Source organism: Pteronotus mesoamericanus, unplaced genomic scaffold (assembly GCF_021234165.1).
Source record: "Pteronotus mesoamericanus isolate MK-2021 breed Mesoamerican mustached bat unplaced genomic scaffold, CSHL_Meso_final contig_27, whole genome shotgun sequence".
Lineage (NCBI taxonomy): Eukaryota > Metazoa > Chordata > Mammalia > Chiroptera > Mormoopidae > Pteronotus > Pteronotus mesoamericanus.
In genome coordinates, this window is record NW_026555115.1 from 1,607,324 (window position 1) to 1,631,394 (window position 24,071).

At 35.0% G+C, this 24,071-nt stretch overlaps 1 protein-coding gene across 1 annotated transcript in view; it reads left to right on the forward strand.

Moving 5' to 3' along the window:
• The window catches only part of ACTR3 (actin related protein 3), a 56,669-nt gene that overhangs the window by 22,294 nt on the left and 10,304 nt on the right, over positions 1-24,071 (forward strand). Inside the window, exons 2-7 of the mRNA XM_054574985.1 lie at positions 3,408-3,463; positions 6,519-6,643; positions 14,297-14,407; positions 17,665-17,760; positions 19,220-19,327; positions 23,097-23,240. Coding sequence (XP_054430960.1) covers positions 3,408-3,463; positions 6,519-6,643; positions 14,297-14,407; positions 17,665-17,760; positions 19,220-19,327; positions 23,097-23,240 — 640 coding nt within the window. The remainder of the gene's footprint in view (positions 1-3,407; positions 3,464-6,518; positions 6,644-14,296; positions 14,408-17,664; positions 17,761-19,219; positions 19,328-23,096; positions 23,241-24,071) is intronic.

Genomic DNA, 24,071 nt, shown 5'->3' on the forward strand with positions numbered 1-24,071 from the left:
ATATGGTTTCTTCCTCAGATATCTTAGTATCATATCTTAGTAGCATATTTAGGAGATGCTATTTAGACACAAAAGTATTATAGGCTTGTATTGAATGTGTATACACATTCAGCAAGTGGCAGAGATAAAGAGTTTATTGAAGGAAAGGATGACTGACTGATAGTTAAAATGATCAGGGAAAAACTTTATGGAGGAGTCCTAAGTTGTGAGAGCTGCTTGAGAGGGTGAAGTGTAAGTACAGATAATTATGTGAAAGGAAGATGTGTAAGTCATGTAGGGGAAAATGCGTGTGCTTTGAGTTGTGTTCATGGAAGCAAACAATGGGAGACATGCAAGTAGAACTGGGGCTTATTATGGAGAACCTTAATATTCAGCTGAAGGAATCAGAATTATAATTTTTTGTTGGAAAGGACTTTAGCAACTATTTACAATGAATCATTTCCTAGAAATGGGCACAATTTTTATACTTAATCTTATAGGCAGTACAGCCTCACTTGAAGATTTTTGAGTTAAATGGTGAGTTTTTTGGGGCGACTGTTCTATTCTCCTTCGTTGGGGTCATAGAATTAAAAGGAAGATATTTTATGTGTTGTCTATTAGTGTATTGTGTATATAATGAGTTAAACTGCTGTGGTGACAAATGGTAATAAAAGTGGAGGAATTAGCCGAAGGAATTATTAGGTATTAATCCTCCCACTAAGTGTTGGTTACACAGTAGACTTTTGGAGTGTTGTGGCTCAGACAGTTTTAGGCAATGTCATATTTAAATAAGTCTTTATTTTGATAAGGCACAGTTTCATTTGTCCTTAAGAAGGGCTAAATATATTGTTGACCCTCCTCCTTTTAGGGCCACTTTTGCCCCTACTTTTTTGGGTACTGGTTTAACTGATTCTACACTCTAACTTCACATAGGTTACAGTTGATTTTCAATGAATCCGATGGGGACAGATTATTCATACCAGTTAATGATGGTTTTGAGCATTTGAATAATTCTAATTTTTCTGTCCCCTAACCAGGGGAATGTGAGCTCTTTAATTATGATGACATCTGTCTGTTACAGGGGCTCTGTTTTATTACACACACACAGTTTTCCCATCAATAAGAGAGTCTGATTTGGAAGAATAAAAATATTTGAAAGGGTGATAAAATTATCAGGTATGAGCTGTAATCTGAAAAATCTTCTACAGACTGACTTTGGTTTGTGGGTAAAGGGATAACTTGTACTATGATTATAAGTATTTAAAAGTTCAGGTATCTGCATGGCCTTTATCTGATTATTGAAAGAATGGAAAAATTGGAGAGAGTGGAATAAAAGAGTAATTGCAATTACAGTTGACAGGCATTGAATGTGTACTTTGTGCCAGGTGCTGTGCTTATTGCTTTATCTTGTTCTCTTGATACTCTGAACTGTCTTGAGTTACTTCTCCTTATTTTACAGATGAGGGAATCTCAAGACTTAGGAATTATTATTAAATAATACTTGTACTCACAAGGGCTGAGGTAATCAACTCTCTGGGAGGTTTTGAAAGTTTTCTTATACAGGATATTTAACGTGAATTTTTTCAGGATAAGAGTTTAGACATTGCAATCAGCATTGAAAAGAGCTCATTTCCTGTAGTTAGAACAGTGTTCATAGTGGCTCTGTGGCCTGAAATGTGTTGTCTGCTCAGAAACTCAGCAGTTTCATGGCTAGGGAGGGAATCTGGTATGATGTCAGGGCATCTGAGGGAGGTTGTTAGGATCCAGATATTAAAGGGGCTCTCTTGTATGCCTTGCAAAGATATTTGTTTATTTATATTTACAACAAGCCAAATAGAGACAGACTCAGAAGAGAACAGGCTGACAGCTCTTGGCAGGGGGTTTAGTGGGTGGAGGGATCTAGCAAAGAAAAAAGGATCATGGACATGGACAACAGTGTGGTGATTGCGGGGGGAGGGGGGGAGGTGGGGGAGAGTATAAAAGGAACAAATGGTAATGGGAAAAAATATAATAAAAATAATTTTTAAAAAATAGGCTGTGGGACATCTTTGAAGGAGTTTAGTTGGTAGAGCAGTATCACAGTTTGAACAGTTTTTCTCTTATTTTTAATGATTCAGTCTTTTTGGCACGCTTAGGTTCTTAAACGAAGTTTTGGGGCTAAAATACCCCCAAAGAGATTGTTTCTCCTTTTATAGTAGAAAAAAAGTTCTGCGGGTATTATTAGAATACAATAGTATCAGTAATTTACCTGCCTAGTATTTAGCAGTGGGTTTGAATGTGGAACAATATAGTAGTATTGTTACTTTCTCTTTAAAGTCTGCTCATGGTTAATAGGTTTTTTCCACATGTAAAGTGTCCAGTTATCTACGAGGTAGGCCCCATGGACTGCTTGTTATTTATTATTTTGTTGTTGTAAGAATATAGGCTAAATTCACTGTAGCAAAACATTTAAAAATTAGTGTTGTGTTTTTTTTTTTTTTAAATAATGATACATTCAAATGGTATGAGACTATCTGCAATTAAAATCCCCTTCTCACCCCTGACCATCACCTACCCTAGTTCCCTTCCCTGGGGACAATTATAGTTCCTGATTTCTTTGTACTCTTTCAGAGGTATTCTATACCTATACAATCAACTATTTTATATATTTTTACCTTGTCCCTTTACTCTTATACAAATACAGAATACTTGAAACATTGTTCTGTACCTTGCTTTGTTCACTTAATAATACATTTTGGAGATTGTTCCTATCAGTACGCAAAGAGCTGCTTCAGTTTCAATAGCTATATAATATTCCATAGTATAAATTTAACATATTTAACTACTTTCTCATTTGATGGTTAATTAGGTTGTTTCCAGTCTTTTGTTGTAGTAATAAAAATTGTAGCAAAAAAGATGCAGTATATGTATTTACACACATATATATGTACAATAACATGGCCTTGTTATATGTTACTTCATTGAAATATGTATGAATATCCCTGTAGGATCAATTTCTAGAAGTGGAATTTCTGGTTAAAAGCAATGGGTATTGCCTGGCTAGGTGGTGCAGTTGGTTGGGGCGTCATACCAAAAGATTGCAGGTTTGATCCCTGGTCAAGGCAAATGCCTAGATAGTAGGCTGGATAACCAGTCCAGATGCCTAGGGAGGCAACTGATTGATGTTTCTCTCACATTGATGTTCTCTCCCCCAACCCCCGACCCCCTTCTAAAATCAATAAACATATCCTTGGGTGAAGATTTTAAATAAAAACTATGGGTATTCATAATTTTGAAAATAGAGGCTTTCATGAACTGAAGCAATGGAATTTTATGTATTATTTACCCACCATGGAACCTCTCTTTATAATAAACAGAGACCTAAGAATTATATTCATAATTGTTAAGATGTTAGTAAAATTCTTACAAATTTTTTTTTTGTTTTTCAGGTATACAAAACTAGGATATGCTGGAAATACAGAACCACAGTTTATCATCCCTTCCTGTAAGTGTTTCTTTTAAGCCTCAAATAAACTGATTTAAAGAGATTTTTTTCTTAATTAAAGAAAGAGATAATTATTTCTGATAGGCTTTAATATTTAATTCTTTAAATACATAGTTTGTGAAAGTTAAAGTGTGGTCTCATTTCTGCACCTCTAACCATTTCAGATATCTTTTTAGCTTCATTTACCAAACCTCCCAAATATCTTTTTTTAAAGGAAAAAAATGAATTAATTAAATAATTTTCTTCTTTAAAGATACTGCTGTTAACAGGGTGTGCTTGAACTAACTGTTAAGAAGTACGTCCTCCATCATACACCTATGAACACTGTCTTTTCATTTGTGGATTTGATTAATGTTTGTGGGGCTTTTTGCTTGTTGATTTCCCTGACAAGAGCCTATGTTTCAAAATAAGGATAGCATCGCACCTTGAGAGATGTTAACTTCAACTGTTTTTAGTATTTTATAACCACACAGTGCTATTGTTCTGTGCTATTTTTGTTTAATTGACCATCAACTTTTGGTAGTTTGCGTTTCAGTAATTTTTAAGAAATACTCTTACTCTTGGTTTATTAGTGCCTTTATTTGTTAGCATAAATTATATATCTGGCTCTTGATGGACATACTTTTGACTTCCAAAGGATTCGCCTTTTGCAAGCTATATAGTAACACCTTTGATCTGCTTGTCCTGCTGCTGAATTAAAACTTCAGCTTCTTAGATGATATATCTTTTGAACCTTTGCTTGGTGGTACTAACTCCTGGATAACTTAATTGTGGGAATTCCAGTTGTTTTGCACAGTAGTATTTATGTGACTGTTTGAATATTTTTGTGTATTATTAATTTATGAAAATAAGAAAGAAATGGAAAAATAAACATGCAGAGAGTAGTGAAAGCAGCTTACGTTTCAGAATTAGTGAAGTTGAGAACTAGGTAGAAATTATGAGGCTTGCCAAAAACTGCAGATCTTTTAGTCTCAATTGGGCACTCATTGGACATGAAGAGGACAGTGGTTTTGTAATTTGTATAGCAAAAACAAAATGAAGTGTGTGAAACATGAGAAATGCACTGTCAAAAGTGTACCTAAAAGGGGAGCTTTTTAAAGTGTGTGTGTGTGTGTGTGTGTGTATTTTTTTACTCTTTGGAAACAAACCTATTTGACTTTTACACTTCTGATATACTTTTGGTATACTTTTCTAGGAACTGACTTTGTAAGAAATTATACTAGAAGTCAAAAATCAAGTTGTCCACAGGACCATGATCCTGCTGACATCTCTAGGGTAGAAACCTTTCTAACTTCTGGTGTTTGCTTATATTCCTTGGCATTCATTGGCTTATGTATATAATCACTTGGCTGCCTTCTCCTTGTGTGTCTTCATATTGTCTTTCTTTTGTGTGTGGCTGTCTGTGTCCAAATTTCCCCCTTTTAAAAGTATGCCAGTCATTGGATTAGGGCCTACTCTAATAATCTCATTTTAACTACAAAGACCCAATTTCCAGATCACATCATACTCTGAGGTTAGCATTTCAGCGTGTTTTTTGCAGGACACAGTTCAACTACAGAAATGCTGATTTTGCAGTCTCTTTAATTTGTAATCTTTTATAAGGCATTATGTTGTGATTAAACATTTATTTTAGGTGGTTACTGATGTATCACTCATCTTTGTAAAATTTGGTTTTGCTTATATTCTTAAGTGGCTATGTTTAGTTGTTGTTGGAGACGCTTAAAATCTTAATCTTTTGAACCTTAGGTCTTAATCACTATTTTACCCATTCTCTATTTCATCTCTCTATGAAAATAAGCACTTTTAGTTTTTATTGTCTTTTTTCTTAGTGTACCTTCAATGCTATTATGTATTAGTTGCAGGTATACAGCATACTGGTTAGACAAGTATATGCTTTACAAAGTATTCCCTGATACTTCCAGTGCCCGTTTGGTAGTTTTTATTGTCTTCTGAGAAGTTGCAGCATGTTAGAATTTCCTTTTGAAAGAAGGTTTTTGATTTTGGAGTTTTTTCACTCAATCAGTTTTAATGCTGCAGGTGCAGAGTTTATAATCAACAGATACAATCAGTGCCATTGATGAGCATGGATATTTGATCTAGAAAAGCTATAGATATGGTTCAAAGTTATTTTCACATATATCTTTGTTTTCCAGGAAATTTATAGTGAATTCTGGATGTGTATGTATATTATAAATGAATTGCTAGAGAAGATTTCTAACATTTAGAAGTAGATTGTGCATTTAGAATTTCCTTCCTTCAGTATTTTCTACCCGCCTTCTTAAGGATATAATTGTTCCTAAATGAAAGTGTAAGTTGAATGCCTGATTACTTTAAGTGTATGTAGAGAATTATATTTTTATTATTTATAATATAGATGTTACATGTAGGTATTATATAGAGTTGAATATAGTAATAAAGGACTGCTTAAATAGGATTCAGAAATTTATAACTTAATTATAAAATATGTAACAAGTTTTAAGTTTAGAACTGTGTGCTGAATTTATGAAGTTATTTAAGGGCATTACTGTGGATTTTACCTAAATGATTTGAAATTTTTCCTTTGTATATGGTTTAAAGTTGAACAGAACTTTATGTTAGTGTTAAATTTCTAATCCATAAGAGTGCAAATGGGATAGAAATACCAGGAAAGCTTATTTAAAAAAAGTTTCCCTTGAAATTTTCCTCTTGTCATTTGTTAGCATTTTTCAGTTTTCTCCTTTTGATTGTCTCTCAAGCATATGATGATTTGGTGGGATTATAAAATTAAAATAGATGTTAACATAGTTTTTAAAAATATAACTTAAACATTCCCAGAGTAGTATTTCTTTTTTTTGGCTTTTAACATTTGAGCCCTTGTCTTTGGGTTGAGATTTCATTGTGTTAAATGAATTGTCATTAGTTTCTTACGACCTTTGTGCTTTAGGTTGGCAGTTTAAATATGCTAGATTGTGTTTTGTTTGATAGCACTTTATAATGGAAGAAGTATAAGTTATAAATTTATTTCACTTGAAAATAATACAATTTTTGACATGTATAAAAAACTTTTATTTTAAAGGTATTGCTATTAAGGAGTCAGCAAAAGTGGGTGATCAAGCTCAAAGGAGGGTGATGAAAGGTGTTGATGACCTAGACTTCTTCATTGGTGATGAAGCAATAGAAAAACCTACATATGCAACAAAGGTATATTTTATGATTTGTAAAAATAAATGACATATGCTTTCAGAAAATTAGCTTGTTTAATGATTGTGCCATTTGAAATTTCACTCAATTATGGGCCTAATACTCTCAACCTCTTTACAATAGAAATTTCTTCTTCCCTTGTAGCCCCTCCCAACTTAGCTTTAACTCCCCGCCCCCCCCCCCCCAGAGGAAAAGTTCAGCCTGTTCAAGTGAGCGGACCTATTTACTTTTCCATATCCACTAGATCTCAGAACTATCAGTGTGATTGGCTTTCTCTTACCTCCACATTGCCACATTTAGAGACATTTTCCTCTTGTTGGTATTCAAAACCACATCATTTCTCTCGTTTTTGAAGCTTATAACATCTATAAGTGCTGCTCTCTTTTCCCTTTTTTTCTTTTTCCCTTTCTCGTCCTTTTCTTTCCCCCACTTTTTATTGAAGTATAATTTATGTACAGTAAAATAGGTAACCCTTAATTATACAATTAAAAACATTTTATTACTCTAACCATAAACAGGATATAGAGGAAATCTAGTAACCCAGATGCTTTTTTGTGCCTACGCTCATACTCACCACTCCTACCTATTCCAAAAAGTAAACACTATTCTGACATTTATTTTATTTTTGAACACTAACTTTGTCTGATTTGCAAATTTTCTCCTTTGTGCTTCATTTCTTCTCTTCTCATATTCATTAATGAGTAGCTACCATGGGAAAAAACTTGGCTAAGTGCTGAGAATACAGTGGTAAATGAGAAAATGGCTTTCCTGATGTTGAGGCTGTTATAATGTGGTAGAAAGGAATACACTAAAGAAATAATTACAAGTGTTAAGGGTGTTACAAAAAAGTACAGCATGCTCTGGGAATGTATATCATGAGTCACTAACCTAGTTTTTGGACTGAGGAGAGTCTTTGAGGAGTAAATCTTTTAGGCTAAGACTTGAATAATAAAATAGGAGTTAGTTGGGTGAATTGTGTAGGCAGTTGTTCTAGGCAGGGATTCCAATATTAAGGCTTTAAAGTATGAGGGAGCCTGGAAATGAGCGACCAGTGTGCCTGAAGCATAGAGAATGAGGTAGAAACACATGAGGAGGCTGGTTAGGTAGGCCAGGATAAAATAGTTGAAAGTGTTGTTTGGCCATGTTGTCCTATGGGCAATATTAATGGGTTTAAATAGTAATTAGTTCAAATATTGAAGTCTGTCTGCTTGGGCTAGAATTCTGGCTGTGCTACTTTTTAGCTTTGTGATATCATTCAGTAACTTAACCTTTCTAAATTTTTGTTTCTTCATCTGTAAAATGGAGATAGTGTAGGAATGTTGGGAGGTTTAATGAGATAATGCATACAAAGCAATTGTTATGGTGCTTTGAACATAATGAAAACTCAGTATATTGGCTGTTTTTATTAACTGGGGACACAGTATCATTCTGGGAAGACCAGACTATTGTAATAGCTAAGGTAAGGAATATTAGTTACTTGGACTACAGTGATGGTGGTGGGGATAGAGATAAACAGAAATTTTGTGTGTGCACACAAACATTTAACTTACTGTTTTAAAAAAAAGATTTTATTTATTTTTATAGAGAGGGGAAGGGAGGGAGAGAGAGAGAAACCTCAGTGAGCAAGAGATATGGCGATCCCTTGCCTCTTACATGCCTCCAAGTGGGGACCTGGTCTGCAACCCAGGCATATATCCTCACCAGGGATCGAACCAACCTTTTGGTTTGCAGGCTGGCACTCAATCCACTGAGCCACACCAACCAGGGCATGAAATTTTTTTTTTAAATTTATTTATAGAGGGGAAGGGAGGGAGAAAGAGGAGAGAAACATCAATTGATTGCCTTTAGCAGGACCTGGTAGTGCTTCCACCTAGGCATGTGCCCTGGTGGGGAATCAAACCAGTGACCCTTTGGTTCAGAGGCCAGTGTGCAGTCCACTGAGCCACACCAGCCAGGGCTAAACTTTTAACTTTCATTATGGGGACTTCCAGTCAAAATGGCGGCATAGGTAAACCTGGTACTCTCCTCCTCCCACAACCACATCAAAATTAAAACTAAACTTCAGTAAACCATCATTCAGAACTACCTGAAAACTGCCTGAATGAAAGTCCTACAACTAGAGAAATAAAAAAAGACATACCCAGACTAGTAGGAGGGATGGAGACTGCCGAATGCCTGATCCCACACTGATGAGGGGTATTACAGCTGTAGAGATGCCTACTGAGGAGTGAGGAATCCGGCCCCATACCTGGGCGCCCCCCTCCGCCCGCTCCTCTCCCACCCCCCACGCAAACCGGCTTTGAGTGCCAGGAAGAGAAGTCCCCTAATTTCTAGCTTTAAAAACCAGTGGGAATTGAGAATGAGGGAGGTAGAGGGCTTCTGGAGGCTCAGGTAGTTTTACTTAAAGGACCTGCCCACGGAATTATTCCACTGAGCTCTAGTGCTGGGGCAGCAGCTTAAAAGGTACCGGGGACATATGGGGAGGGACTGAACTATCTGGCATCTGGGCAAAAGCTGGGGTGGGGAGGGGCAGCTTTTTCCCCAGACAGAAGTGCTGGCAGAGGCCATTGTTCCTTTGATGAGCCCTCCCCACACAAAGCCTGTAGGGGAGCACCATACCTGAGACTTCATTAACCTGGCTTGCTCTGTTCGCCTTGCCCTAGAGATTCCTGGAGACCCTGCTCTACCCAACTTCAGGCCCATCCAAGCTATTTCCAGTGGCTTTTCCATATGAATGGTCTATCTTGGATCATGCTTCAGATTTTTCTAAAATATCTCAGAAAAGCTGCAGGTGGCCCCATTGTGCCCCATACCTCTTCCTAAGTGGCTCCAGACTTGGCTCTAAAAACAGCTGGCCCTGGTTTACAGCTTGGCTTCACCTGGGTGCCGCCAAGCTCAGCACAAGGTAGCAGTCCTCAGCAGATCACTTTGTAGCTCTTGCTGAGTGGCCTTGGGCAAGACACTGCTGGCAACTGACCTTGTTCTGCACCTCCTGGGAGGCCCCAGAGCCAGTGCATGCAGTCGACAGCTTCAGACCATGTCAAAGCATCCCCACCCAACCACCTCACAAGTGACACTCTAAAGCGGTAGACTCAGCGGGCATCAGAGCCAGGCTGAAGTACGTCCTGCTCTGTGGTGGACCCCTTCACAGCTGATCATCCATGGTGGTTGGTGGTTGCAGCCAAACTTTGCAGCTGATCAGCCCCTGGGGTAAACCCCTTCCATTGACATGCCAATAGAAATCAAGGCTCAACTACAGCCGGAGGATATATATAGCCTACACAGAGGAGGAGGAGGAAGGGGGAAAGGGTGCACCTCAAGTACCGAGCTTAGGTGATTAGGGAGGCCATGCCACTGGACTTGACAGAACACTTACTACATTAGAGCACTGTGCCAATCCTGAGAGGCATAGCAGCTCTACCTGGTAAGCAGAAACAAACACAGGAGGGCTGCCAAAACATGGAGACAAAGAACACACATCAAATGAAAGAATAGAACAAAACTCCAGAAAAAGAACTAAACAAAATGGAGAGAAGCAGTTTAGATGAAGAATTCAAAACACTGGGTATAGAGATGCTCTATGAACTTAGAACTTCAACAGCATAAAAAAGGACTAGTCAGAAATGAAGGATACAGTAATTGAAATGAAGAATAAATTACAGGGAATCAATAGTAAAGGAGATGAAACTGAGAATCAACTCAGTGATTTGAAATACAAAGAGGTGCAAAAAAAAAAAACACCAAAAAACAAAACAACTAATCAGAATAGCAAAAAGAAGAGTCCAAACAGACATTTCAAAAATTTATATGGAACCATAAACGACCCCGAATAGCCTCAGCAACTTTGAGAAAGAAAAACAAAGTAGGTGGGATCATAATACCGGACATCAAACTCTACTACAAAGCCACTATACTCAAAACAGTCTGGTACTGGCACAAGAACAGATCCATAGACTAGTGGAACAGAATAGAAAGCCCAGAAATAAGCGCAGGTCTATATGGGCATCTAATATTTGACAAAGGGGACAGAAGCATAAAATGGAGCAATAATAGCCTCTTCAACAAATGGTATTGGGAGACCTGGATGGCTACATGCAAAACATTGAAATTGGATCATCAGCTGACATCATACACAAAAATAAACTCAAGATGGATAAAAGACTTAAATATAATTCGCAACACCATAAAAGTCCTAGAGGAGAACATTGGCAGGAAACTCTCAGATATCCCACGCAGCAATATTTTCACCGCTATGTCTCCTAAAGCAAGGGACATAAAGGAAAGAATAAACAAGTGGGACCTCATCAAAATAAGAAGCTTCTGCACGGCAAAAGAAAACATCAGCAAAATGAAAAGGGAACCAACCATATGGGAAAATATATTTGCTAATGATACATCAGATAGAGGTTTGATCTGCAAGATATATAAAGAACTCACTCGACTCTACTCCAAGAAGACAAACGATGCAATCAAAAAATGGCAAAGGACCTGGGCAGACGCTTTTCCAAGGAGGAGATACAGAGGGCCCAGAGGCATTTGAAAGGATGCTCAGCATCACTAGCCATCAGAGAAATGCAGATCAAAACCACCATGAGGTACCACCTCACACCGGTCAGAATGGCCATCATAAACAGATCAACAAACAACAGGTGCTGGCGAGGCTGTGGAGAAAAGGGAACACGAGTACACTGTTGGTGGGAATGCAGACTGGTGCAGCCATTGTGGAAAGCAGTGTGGAATTTCCTCAAAAAGCTGAAAATGGAACTGCCTTTTTGATCCAGCGATTCCCCTGCTGGGACTATACCCTGAGAACACCAAAACGCCAATACAAAAGAACCTATGCACCCCAATGTTCATAGCAGCACAATTGACAATAGCCAAGTGTTGGAAGCAACGTAAATGCCCATCAGTAGATGATTGGATCAAAAAGTGATGGTACATATACACAATGGAATACTACGCAGCAGAAAGAAAAAAAGAAGTACTAAACTTTGCGACAGCATGGATGGAACTGGAGAGCATTATGCTAAGCGAAATAAGCCAGGGGGCAAAAGACAAATACCATATGATCTCACCTATAAGCGGAACCTAACCAACAATACAAAGATGCAAGGAAAATAAGACCAACACCACTGAAAGGAAAAGAAATCAACAGAGACAAGAGGGAAGGGGAAAGTCAAGGAACATATAGCAAGGACTCATGGACAAAAACCAAAGGGGAAGAGCTGAGGGAGGGAAGGAGAGAGGGGGCAAGGGAAAGTGGTGGGGGTTTGGCAGAGACAAATGTATTTGAAAAAATAAATTAAAATAAAATTTTAAAAAAATAAAAGATCAAAGAGGAGGATTAGGGGTGGAGGGATCCAGCAAAAAATAAAAATGACTCATGGACATGGACAACAGTATGGTGACTTGGCGGGGGTGGGGGGGGTGGAAGGAGGTGGAAGAGGGTATAAGGGTGATAAATGGTAATGGAAAAATATAATAAAAATCAGTTTTTAAAAACAAACAAACAAAAAAAAAACTCCAAAAAAGAAAAATGAGGATAATGTTAAGAGGTCTCTGGGACAAAAAGCACACATACCAGCATTCACATCATGGGGTGCCAGAAGGAGAAAGAGAGAGAGAGAGAGAGAGAGAGAGAAATTGAAAACCTGAGAAAAAGATATTGACAAGAAAACTTCCCTAACCTGGTGAAAAAAAAAGATACGCAAATCCAGAAAACGCAGAGCGTTCCAAACAAGATGAACCCAAAGAGGCCCATACCAAGACACATCATAGTAAAAATGACAAAGAATAAAAACAAATAGAGAACCTCTAAATAAGTAATAGAATAGCAGTTATCAAAAAGAGAGCTCCCATAAGACTGTCAGCTGATTTCTCAACAGAAACTTTGCAGGCCAGAAGGGATTGGCAAGAAATAGTCAAAGTGGTGAAAAGCAAGGACCTGCAACCTAGATTACTTGATCCAGCAGAGCTATCATTTAGAATAAAAGGCCAGATAGAGTTTCCCAGACAGGAAAAGGCTAAAGGAGCTCATCACCATCAAACCAGTATTATGTGAAATGTGAAAGAGTCTTCTTTAAAAAGAAAAAAAAACATAAAACTATGGACAAAAAAATGGCAATAGATACGTATCTATCAACAATTGAATCTAAAAAAGAAATGAACAATCCCAAACAACAGAAGCAGACTCATAGATTTAGAGAACATTTTGATGGTGGCCAGGTAGGAGGGGTGTTGAGGGTGTAGGTGAAAAAGGTGAGGGAGCAAGCAGAAATTGGCTGTTACTTAATAGTCACAGAGATATAAAATATGGTATAGGAAATATAGTCAATAATATTCTAATAACTGGTGTCAGATGGCAGTGAGATATACCAAGATAATCACTCAATTATATAATGTCTAATCACTGGGGTATACACCTGAAACTAATATAATTACGTAACTGTAGTTGAAAAATAAAAATGATTTAAAAATGGGAAAAATTTCATCATGGGAAAATTTATATATAAAATACAGAAAGGAATATAATGAACCTCCAGGCACCCATCTCAGAGTTTTGGAAGTTATTAACCTGTGATCAACCTTGTTTTATCTGATTGTTTTTACTTCTCTTCCCCCATATTATTTCAAAGTAAATAATTTCACCTACAAATGCTTATCATTTAAAGATAAGAACTTTTAAAACTATAAATCTATTACACCTAAATATAGTATGTAGTTTCTTAATATCTGAAATCTAGTCCTCAAATTTCTCTGAAAGTTAGTTAACCTGTTTGAATCAAGGTTCAGACAACATCCACTCAATTGAATTTGGTTGATGTCTCTTCAGTCTTTTTATCTATAGGTTCTTTTCTGTCTGTATATATTTCTTCTTGTCTTTTTTTATGGAAAAATTTTGGTTGTCTTGTTAAATGTTCCATATTCTGTATTCTGATAATTGCATCCCATGTCATTTAACACGATACTCTACTTTCTATATTTACTTTTGGGGTACTTGAAAAATGATAGTTAAATCTACAAGTCTGATTAGATGTGTGTACAAATATATGTATATTTTTTTTGGGCCAAGAATAAAAAAGTGGATTTATGAAGTAACAGGGAATGAGTAACAAGATATTGGTGGTAGTTTGTACATTGTAGTTAAGGAAAATTCCCAGCCCTTGGATAGTTTCCTTGCTCCTCTTTATTTCTTGAGATTGAGAACATTTAAGACAAAACACATTTGACTGGGGTATGGTGTAGGGAGGAGAGGATAAGTTTAGTTTTTACCAAGTTGTGTTTGAGGTATCTGAGAGATACCTGTTACATTGTTAGACAAATAGTTGGCCTTTGGAGCTCTGAAATAAGTCCAAAAAGACTTAGTACAATGACCTTCCATCTAAAGTTACAATTTTTAACATTTTGACCTGTTTTCATTATATTTTTTAGAAATATAATGAAACATCTGAAAATAGGTTGTAGGAATAATTTTGTTTCTAAATACTTTTATGTGCATCTCCTAAGAATAATCTATAGTTTGATTATCATACCTAAGAAATGCTGTCCTTATCTAATATCTACTAATGATACTATATTCCTTGGGTTTTTAATTTTTGGTAGTTTTATTTATTTTGATGTTAATAATTAATTTGTTTTATTTTTGTTTTATAGTGGCCAATTCGTCATGGTATAGTTGAAGATTGGGATTTGATGGAAAGGTTTATGGAACAAGTGATCTTTAAATATTTAAGGGCAGAACCTGAAGACCATTATTTTCTTTTGGTAAGTACAAATTGTAATTTCACTGAGGAAACTTTTGAATAAACTAAATGAGAATGTTTTCATCACATCTGTATTCACTATGGCATACTTGGTTGTTTATTCAGTTGTCATATCTAAAAGATTTTTGTTAGGAAACTCTATCATTTTTAAGACCATCCAGTTCTAGGTTCTGTTAGAGCAGTAATACAGTGAAGCATCAAAGTTTAGGCACTTAATAAGTTCTTTGGATAATTAATATGGGATCTTTTTGATAGGAACAGTAAGATTCAGAAAAAAGTCAGAAATAAGCCACTTTCCTTTTCTATTTCTAGTATGATTATTTTATTAGTGATTCTTGATACCAGAAATACAGTTAATTTAATTTTTAAACTTTTTTCTTCTTTTTACCAAAGTAGTGCGTGCTCATAGCTTAAAAATTCAAATGGTATAAGATTTAAAACACAAAAAAATTAGGTCTCTCCTTTCTTACCTCTTCCAACCCTGGATTCGTATTCCTCAGAGGCGAACATTTAAAATTTCAGAGTTATTTTCTGAGTAGTATTTTATAAATTTAAACAGTATGTTTCCTCTATATTTTTGTTTCGTGAATATTAGACACTCTGTACTACCTAGGGAAAATGATGATTTTTTTCCCCCCTCCCTTAACACAATCTGTTTCTTCTCCCCCTCCTCTCAGCATAGTTATATATCATAGATTTAGGTTAAATAAGTATTTTACATTTTGTTATGGTGGTTTGTGACTACTGGCAGACTTTGGAAATACTGCAGGTTCGGTTCCAGACCACTGCAATAAAGTGAGCTGTATTCTTTTTGTTGGTTGAAGGTATTAATTTATTAAAAACCACAAACAAGATGTATCTGTATTGTTTATGGCTGGACCATAAACATAAAGTTAAAAGAACTTTACAATAAACAGCCACATACCCGCAATCTAAGCTCAACAATTAATTTTACTGTAATTGCTTTATGACACCTATTGGGTTATCCATTCATTATTTCATCTTATTTTTTTAATCACTTCAAAATGAGTTTCAAATGGAGTCATTTCACCCCTAAATAGTTTAGTGTTAACGTCATCAACTAGAATTCATTAGTTTACATTTTTTGTTTTACATAAAATATACGTGCTATAAAATGTGCAAATCTTAACCTACCATTCTATGGGTTTTGATTAGACAACCATTGGCAAACTCTCTCTAAAGGACCAGGTAGCAAATATTTTTGGCTTTGTAGGCCATACAGTCTCTTTTGGCAGCTAAGCTCTGTTGTTGTAAGCAGGAAAGTAGCCGCAGATGATACCTAAGTGAATGGGTATGGCTGTGTTCCAATAAAGTTGTATTTACAAAACAAGTATTGGGCTGAATTTGGCTAACAGGATGCATGATAGAGTTTGCCCATCCTCTGATTTTGACATACGTGTACATCTGTGTTATCTAATCTAAACTTTTATGGAGATCTAGAACATTATGGCCTGGAAAGTTTTCTCATGTCCTCTTCTGATTAATCCCTGCCCCCATGACCTAGAGGCAACTGATCTAATTTTTTCAGCATAGATTGATGTTTTCATTTGAGGTTCATAAAATAATACAAAATGTGCTCTTTGATAAGACTTCAGTCATTATAATCTAGAGATCCATCCATGTTGTTGAGGATGCCAATGGCGTGTTGCTTTTTGGTGCTGGGTTGTATTCCATGATATGAACATGCCTTACTAATGTATTTTCTGTTGATGACCACCTGGACTGTTTCCAGTTTTTGACTATTAAGAGTATTTTGGCTATTGCGAACATTCTTATACAGAATATTTTGTGGATATGTTTTCATTTCTCTTGTGTAAATACCTAGATATCGAATTGCTCTGTCATAGGGTAGGTGAGTAAGAGGTTTTATAGGAAACTTTCAGAACTTCTTCTAAGGGGCTGGACCTTTTTGCATATCTACCAGCAGTGTGTTAGTGATTTGGTTGCTCTACATTCTGCCCAGCATTTGGTATGTCAGTCTTTTTAGTTTTAGCCATTTTAGTGGATATGTAAGATTTCTCATTTTGGTTTTAGTTTGCATGTTCCTGATGATTAATGACATTGGCCACTTTTTAATGTGCTTACTAGCTGTTTGTATGTTTTCCTTGTGAAGTCTCTGACTATATTTTACATAGTACTTCTGTTTGTTTTGGAGTTTATAATTTACTTGCCTTGATTTTTTAGTTTGCTTAATTTTGTATGTATTGCCAAATATCTTTGTACTGTTGAACACAGTTCCAAAACTCTTAAATAAGTTCAAACCAGGCAATTTATCTATTATAGGTTTTACATGTGAAAAAGTCTCCTTTTTTAAATTTTCTTTATAGTGTCTTTTAAAATTAAAAAAGATTTAATATGCATTCAAATTTTATCGTTCTTTTTCTTTGTAATTTTTTTCCTAAATTCAAGAAATCAGTGCCTTACCTCAAGGTTGAAAAAGATAATTCTTCTGTATTAAATTTAAAAGTTTTGCCTTTCAAGTTTAGATAACTTGAGATAAGAAAAAGGATTGGGTTGTCATATCAGACTCATAAGAATAAGAGGTCTTACCCAGTTTTCAACTTCAATAATTTAAACAAATTGAATGATTAAATGATCATGAGGCATAGGTGAAGCACAAAGTTCAGGATTGCCATTGTTGTTTCCTACATCCTTTTTTCCTCAGACTTAACCCATAGCTTTCTAAGTGATGTGTGCAGCCCCATTACTTAAACTAAAGAGAGCTGTGTAAACGTCTTCATTTTATACTCACTTAGTAGTTCTGTAACTTCATTAACATTTTCTGGAAAGCTGTGCCATAAATTTGTAGAATCTTGGCATACTTATGTAATTGTAGACAGACCAGGTACGTCCTGCTACAAACATTGCATAGATGAGGATTCTTACACTAGCAAATACCATTGATATGTTTGCCTGTGAGTCTGCCGTTACCTCATTTTACAAGGTGATTTGACTGGGTCTCCTCCCTCTTTTCATCCTTACCTTTCTGAATGTTTAATTCTTATGAGCAGTGTGACTAATAATACAGTGTCCTTTTTTTTATGTGAATAACTACATTATTTTCTCACATGTATAAATCTGTTCGCATTCTCTATTTTTTTCTTTGGTGTTTGTGGCTGTCTTCTAAGTTTAATGTCTTTTAAATACAGTGTTTGAAATAAATTATTTTTTAATTTAAAATTATAAAGTTATCAAAATAATCTGATTTTCTTTAAAAATGTTAATTCAATTTAATAGACTGAACCTCCTCTGAATACTCCAGAAAACAGGGAATATACTGCTGAAATAATGTTTGAGTCCTTCAATGTTCCAGGCTTGTACATTGCTGTGCAGGTAAGCAAGTTCACAAGTTAAGATGTGCTTGACTCTTAAATTTTAATCTGGCTTAATTCACTCTTAAAAATGTATATATGTATTTCTCTGTATATATCCATCCATATATATCCTCAAAGCATACCATAATTCTTTCCTGAATCAATAATTTAGAAATCATAGGAAACTGAGTTACATAGTCAGCAAAAGAGAATTGTTAAAGTTAATGGTGTTTGGCTAATTCAAGTTCTTTTATAGGACAGAAGAAAAGGGAACTAATATTTATTGAGTGTTTACTTCATGTCAAAAACTTTATTCATTTATCCTTTGTAACATTTGTTGTGTCCTTTTTTAATAGTCTGTTTTGACTAATTTATTGCAAGGCATATTTGACCACCTTGTCCTATGTGCCTCTTTGTATCCTGCATATGATAAATCCCTCTAATACTTAGAATCTTCTGATCCGTAGTCAGACGCGTTATCCATTGTGCCACTGGCCCCGTCCCTGTAATACTTTATTGCACTTAATTTGTATTTAATCTTCAGCTTCTGTCCTACCCATCAATATTGGAGCTGACTTTCTTATTTTCTTAACCCTATAGCAAATATAATACCTGGCATATCACAAATGCTTAATGAGTATGTAAACTAATGTATAGTTGTTAGGCCACAATGACCATGGTGTGATCCTGTGTTAAAATTAGAGGTTAGCCTAGATATCTTTCTAGGTCTCTTTCAGCTATTATATTGCAAGTAGAAAAAATAAAGCCAGTTTAGCCATGTTTTTAATTATTAGTCATATGTTTTGTTTGAGACTTAGATTGCATGAAATTTAGATTTTTAAAAAATGAACTAGCTGTGTTAATTTCTTAATTTCTAAGCTCCTTTTTAGAAGAATTACACTTTATTGCCTATGCCACAATTTTTCACAGAAAAATGTTATCAGCTTTGTTTCTTAATTAAACCATAGTATTTAGAAGTGCAACAGGGCTTGTCTGTGGATAGTAGCATATCCCTAAATGCATGCTACTTAGAAAATTTGGAGCTAATTTTTTAAGAGTAATACTTGTTTATGACCATCTATGTATTGAGTAATTCTTGTGATTGGGTGGTTGGTTGTGTGCTTCTAGCACTCTGCTGTTTGTAACAGGCTATCCCATATAAATGTAGTTTAAGTCTTGGCAGTGTTAGTACTATACAATTTCATGTCAGTCTTCCAAATTTTTTTGGCTTTAGGAGAAAAATGGAGTTCACTAAAATATGGAAAGTTTATAAATATGTCCATAAAAGCAAATATAAGCCTGTATGGTTTGTCATAATAAAATGTAGTATGTAAACAATTTGATTGCATAGGGTAAATTAATTTTATTTTCTTTCCAGACACACTACAGTTAAAGTTGAATAAAGTACTGCAGTAAAATATTTTTTTTTAACTCCCTTTGTTTTTATATTTTGCCTGACTTCTTTCTTTTTATTCAAGGCTGTTCTTGCCTTAGCTGCATCCTGGACCTCAAGACAAGTAGGAGAACGGACATTGACCGGTACGGTAATAGACAGTGGAGACGGTGTCACTCATGTCATTCCTGTGGTAAGAATATTTTAAAGTTACTCAATAGGACATCAAATAATGCATTTGGCAAAATAAAAGTATATGCATTAATACCACTTTCTAAAAACTTTAAATATTATACTAAATTTGCTTTATTTGGCCATTTTGTTCAGCTATATAGCTGTATTTTGCTCAAATTGTTAAATTGTATAAACAAATTTTAAAATGTTTCTTTTGCTACAGTTTTGTACTACTGCTAGAGAATTTTAGAAAATTATTAGCAATGGTTTATAATTCATAATTAGGAAATGATGAATTGGGAGTATCTGGAATGGAAATATATTAGTTTCTTTTCTTAAACATAGAATTCTGTTTTCCAGTTTGATATGTCTTTGTGTCTTTTATCCAGTTGATAGTCTTTCTCATCCTTAATTAACAATTTCACATTGGTGTGTACCTTAACTAAATGACAGTTGTGAGCATATGACCATTAATGACTTTCAGGGTACTATTTTTTTTTTTTTAATAAAAACCTTAAGATTGTGCTTTATGGTTTGAATTTAGTAAAGAATATTAAGAAAAATGCATCATATTGGGTTGTGTCTGAGATGACATTTTTCTGCCAAGACCTTTGTGCTTCCAATCTTAATGACAGATAAGCTTTTTTATTGTGCCTCATACATCCAAAATGACTGCATAGATTTATACTGATCATCATTTTCTTGCTTTCTTTTGAATTAATGGGTTTTTTAAAAAAAGATTTATTTTTAGAGAGGAAGGGAGGGAAAAAGGGAAAGAAACATGAATGTGTGGTTGCCTCTTGTGCGCCCCCTACTGGGGACCTGGCCCGCAACTCTGGCATGTGCCCACATGGGGAACTGAAGTGGCGACCCTTTGCTTTACTGGCCAGCACTCCATCCACTGAGCCACATCAGCCAGGGCTGAATTAATAGATTATTTTAATAATTTTTTTTGTCTTTATTGACTTATTAACTATGCTATACTTTTTTGTTATTGTTGCTTGCTTGTGTCTTGGTGGTTGTTACTCTAGGGCTTATAAATAATAAACTTCTTTAACTTATCACAGTCTAAGTCAAAATAATATTCTTAACATTCATAACCCTTCTAGCCTATATTGTCATTATCACTCATTTTACTTGTATGTGTTACTACTCAATAGTACATTATTAATTTGTTTCATTGTAGGTTGTTTATTAGTTTTGCTAGTACCACAAATTGAGTAGCTTAAACAATAGAAAAGTAATTTTTTCACAGATATAGAGGCTAAAATGTTTGAGGTCAAGTTTTTAGAAGGGCTTTTTTCCAAAGCCTCTGTCTTTGGCTTATAAGACCTTGTGTTTGTGTCCCAGTCTCCTTTTCTTTTACGAACATTAGTCATATCAGATTAGAGCCCACTCTAATCATCTCATTTTAACTTAATTACCTCTTTAAACACCCTTACCTCTAAATGCAGTCACATTCTGATATTGGGGATTGGCACTTCAACATAAGTTTGTGAAGAACAGGTTACAAGTTAGCCCATAGCAAATAATCATCTTTTAAAGAGATTTTGAAAAACACATAAAATTCTTTTATATTTATCCACATACCATTTTCATTACTCTTGATTCCTTTTTGAAAGTCTGTAGTTTCATCTAGCATCATTTCTTTGTCTTAATGATGGCTTTTAATGTTTTTTATAGTGCTGATCTACTATGAATTTTTTCAACTTATGTACGTCTATTGAAAGTCTTTTTTTTTTTTTTATTTGACAGATAATTTTACATAGTGTAGAATTTTAGGTTGACAGTTTTCTTCCTTTCTGTGCTTTAAAGATATAGTTCTGTTCTCTTCTGACTTACTTGTTTCTGAAAATGTCTGCTGTAATTCCAGTGTTTGTTCCTTTGAATGTAATGTTTCTTGTCTGGCTGCTGTCAGGTTACCTCCTTACATATTCCACATTCCCTAGATTTCAGCAATTTGATTGTGATGGTACCTAAATGTAGTTTTCTTCATTTCTTCCCATGGAGCTACTTGGATCTTTGGGTTTGTAGTTTTCATCATATATGAAAAGCTTTTGTCCTCCACTTCCTCACGTATCTGTTCTATCCATTGTTTACTTCCTTATCTCATAGTTAACTGATAGGCTTTAATTTTTTCTAACCTTATTTTCCCTGTACCATGTTGGATAGTTTTCTGTTTCTGTCAAGTTCTCTGTTTTACTTACTGTCTAATCTGCTGTAATTACATTTAATGTATTTTTAATATCAGATATTTTATTTTTGTCCTTAGAAATTCTGTTTGGGTTTTTTTATAGCTTCCATTTCTCTCTCTCTCATGTTTCTATTAATCTTGATCATGTGGAGTATATTAGTTGTTTTAATGTCCTTGTCTACTAATTCTATATCTTTAACAACATTTCTGTTTCTTTTTGTTGATTGATTTTCCCTCCTGGTCAGGGGTTGTATTTTCCTGGTTTCTTTCTTGCTCATAACTTTTGATTGGGTACTATATATTCACATGTTTAAGTTTTAGGGTTTTTGGGCTCCTTTAAATATTTTAAGTTTTTTTCTTGGGACACAGTTAAGTTACTAAGAATGTGTTTGATCCTTTCACAGGCTCCTTTAAAACATTATTAAGCATACCCAGAACAACATTTTGTTGTAGGCCTACTATGTCCCTAATGTTGAGGCAGTACTTTTCTGAAGAGTCTATTAGGTGCTCTATGTTTGAGGTCTTGAAACTCCAGCTAATGGGAACATAAACTAATCCCATCTATGTATGAGTTGGGGATTGTTCTGCCCACTCCTTTCTAGAGGTTCTTTCTGTGACATTAATGGCTTTCTCACATGCACGTGATGATTACTAGTCAGCTAAGGTGACACTTTTCAGATCTCCAGAGCTCTCTGTGTGTGCTGCTCCTTCCACTTTAGTAGTCTCACTTGCAAGCTGTAGCCACCTTGACATCCCTGAAATCTAAATTCTGTATCCTCAACTTAATGAAACCACGAGATTCTGGGTTCTTCCTCCCATTTTCACTGCCTAAGAACTCTCTCTGGGCAGCAAGATGGGATGTTTGTAGCTCTCACCTTACTTGTTTTCCCTTCTTGTAAGTATCACTGCCCTGCTCTGCCTGTTCTCTGGTATCTGAAAACCTAATTTCATATAATTTGTCCTGTTGTATTTTTGAGGTGAGAGAGTGAATTCAACCACAGCTATCCTGTCATGGGCAGATGAAGATATCCCTGACATTCTTTGTGAATGAAATTTAACTTTGATAATTTTTTTTCTTTTTTGTACTTCTTTCTTATATCACTAAATTTATGAATTCATCGTGCAGAACTTTGGCATTATGATGGTGCATGCAATGTATCTGACTTGTGAAATTCGTACCTACTTCATTGGGGAAAATGATAGCCAGTTTGTGAATTAATGATCAGATTCCTACAATGCAACCTAAACTTTTATTGAAATTATGGAAGATTTAAAAATCATCTCATCTGAAGTCTGCTATGTAAAATATTGAATACTTCTGAAAATCATTATTTCTGTTATTGACCCATTTCCGTCAATGTCTTAAGTTGCTAGCCATTCTTGTTTCCTGTATAGTATTAGAAGTTCTATAATAAGGTAAACTATGAGGAATACAGTTGAGAAATAAAGACTACAAGAATTATCCTGGGATAAAACAGTACTTTAGATACAAATGCACTAACTTGAGGTATTGGTCTTTAATAGCTAATTATTTAGGTTATATTAATTTTGAAAACATTGACAGTAAATTTGATACTTTTTTCTTCCTTTCTAGGCAGAAGGGTATGTGATTGGCAGCTGTATTAAGCACATTCCCATCGCAGGACGAGATATAACATATTTTATTCAGCAATTGCTGAGAGACCGAGAAGTAGGAATCCCTCCAGAGCAGTCCTTGGAAACTGCTAAGGCAGTAAAGGTAAAGAATGATGAGAGATTCAGTTAGAAATTAAAATTAAATTTATAATGTTAACATGAAAAATTCTTAAGAACAGCACTTAAGGAAACTTGTTAACCAAACTATTACCCTTAATTATATATATTTTCTCTGTATTTCTTGTATGGAAATTTGGGGGGATTATCAACCAATTGCCTGTTCTCCTCACATTTCAACATTTGAGAGGACTTAACGTAGAATAACATTTCTACCAATTGACTAACATATATTTTGGTGATTATTTCCTTTTGTAAAATAAATTAGTTTACTTCAGAGTTCTCAATCTCAATTTTGTCACTAAATTCATTATTTTAATTCTAATTGTTTTCTGTTACAAAATGTTTTCGATTTGATTGTTTTGGATATAGACTAGTTGGCTCAGGTGTTATCACAAGTAGAAAAATGTGAAGGCTTGTGTATAAGGTATTTTAATAATTTATATGCTGTGTAAGTCCTTATTATATCAGTGTTTCATACAAACTATCAAAATGCTTAGCCTTGCTTTTTAAATATATCATTTGTCAACATACTAAAAAATTTCAGTGAATCTATCACATGTTTTGAATATGTATAAGGAAACTGCCCTGGCAAAAAACCTTCATTAATTTATATCTCTTTGCATGAGTGTAAGGTTTTTCTAACTCTTTAAAGATTAGGGATGAAAATGAATTTGCTACTTTCTAAGTAGTAAAGGTATTACTAAATGACTACCAAAAGTCACCCCAGGTTGGTGACACCAGTATTAAATATGTAAAAAATTAAAATATGAACACTGCTGTTTTAACATCTTTGGGAAATCTATGGCATTTAAAA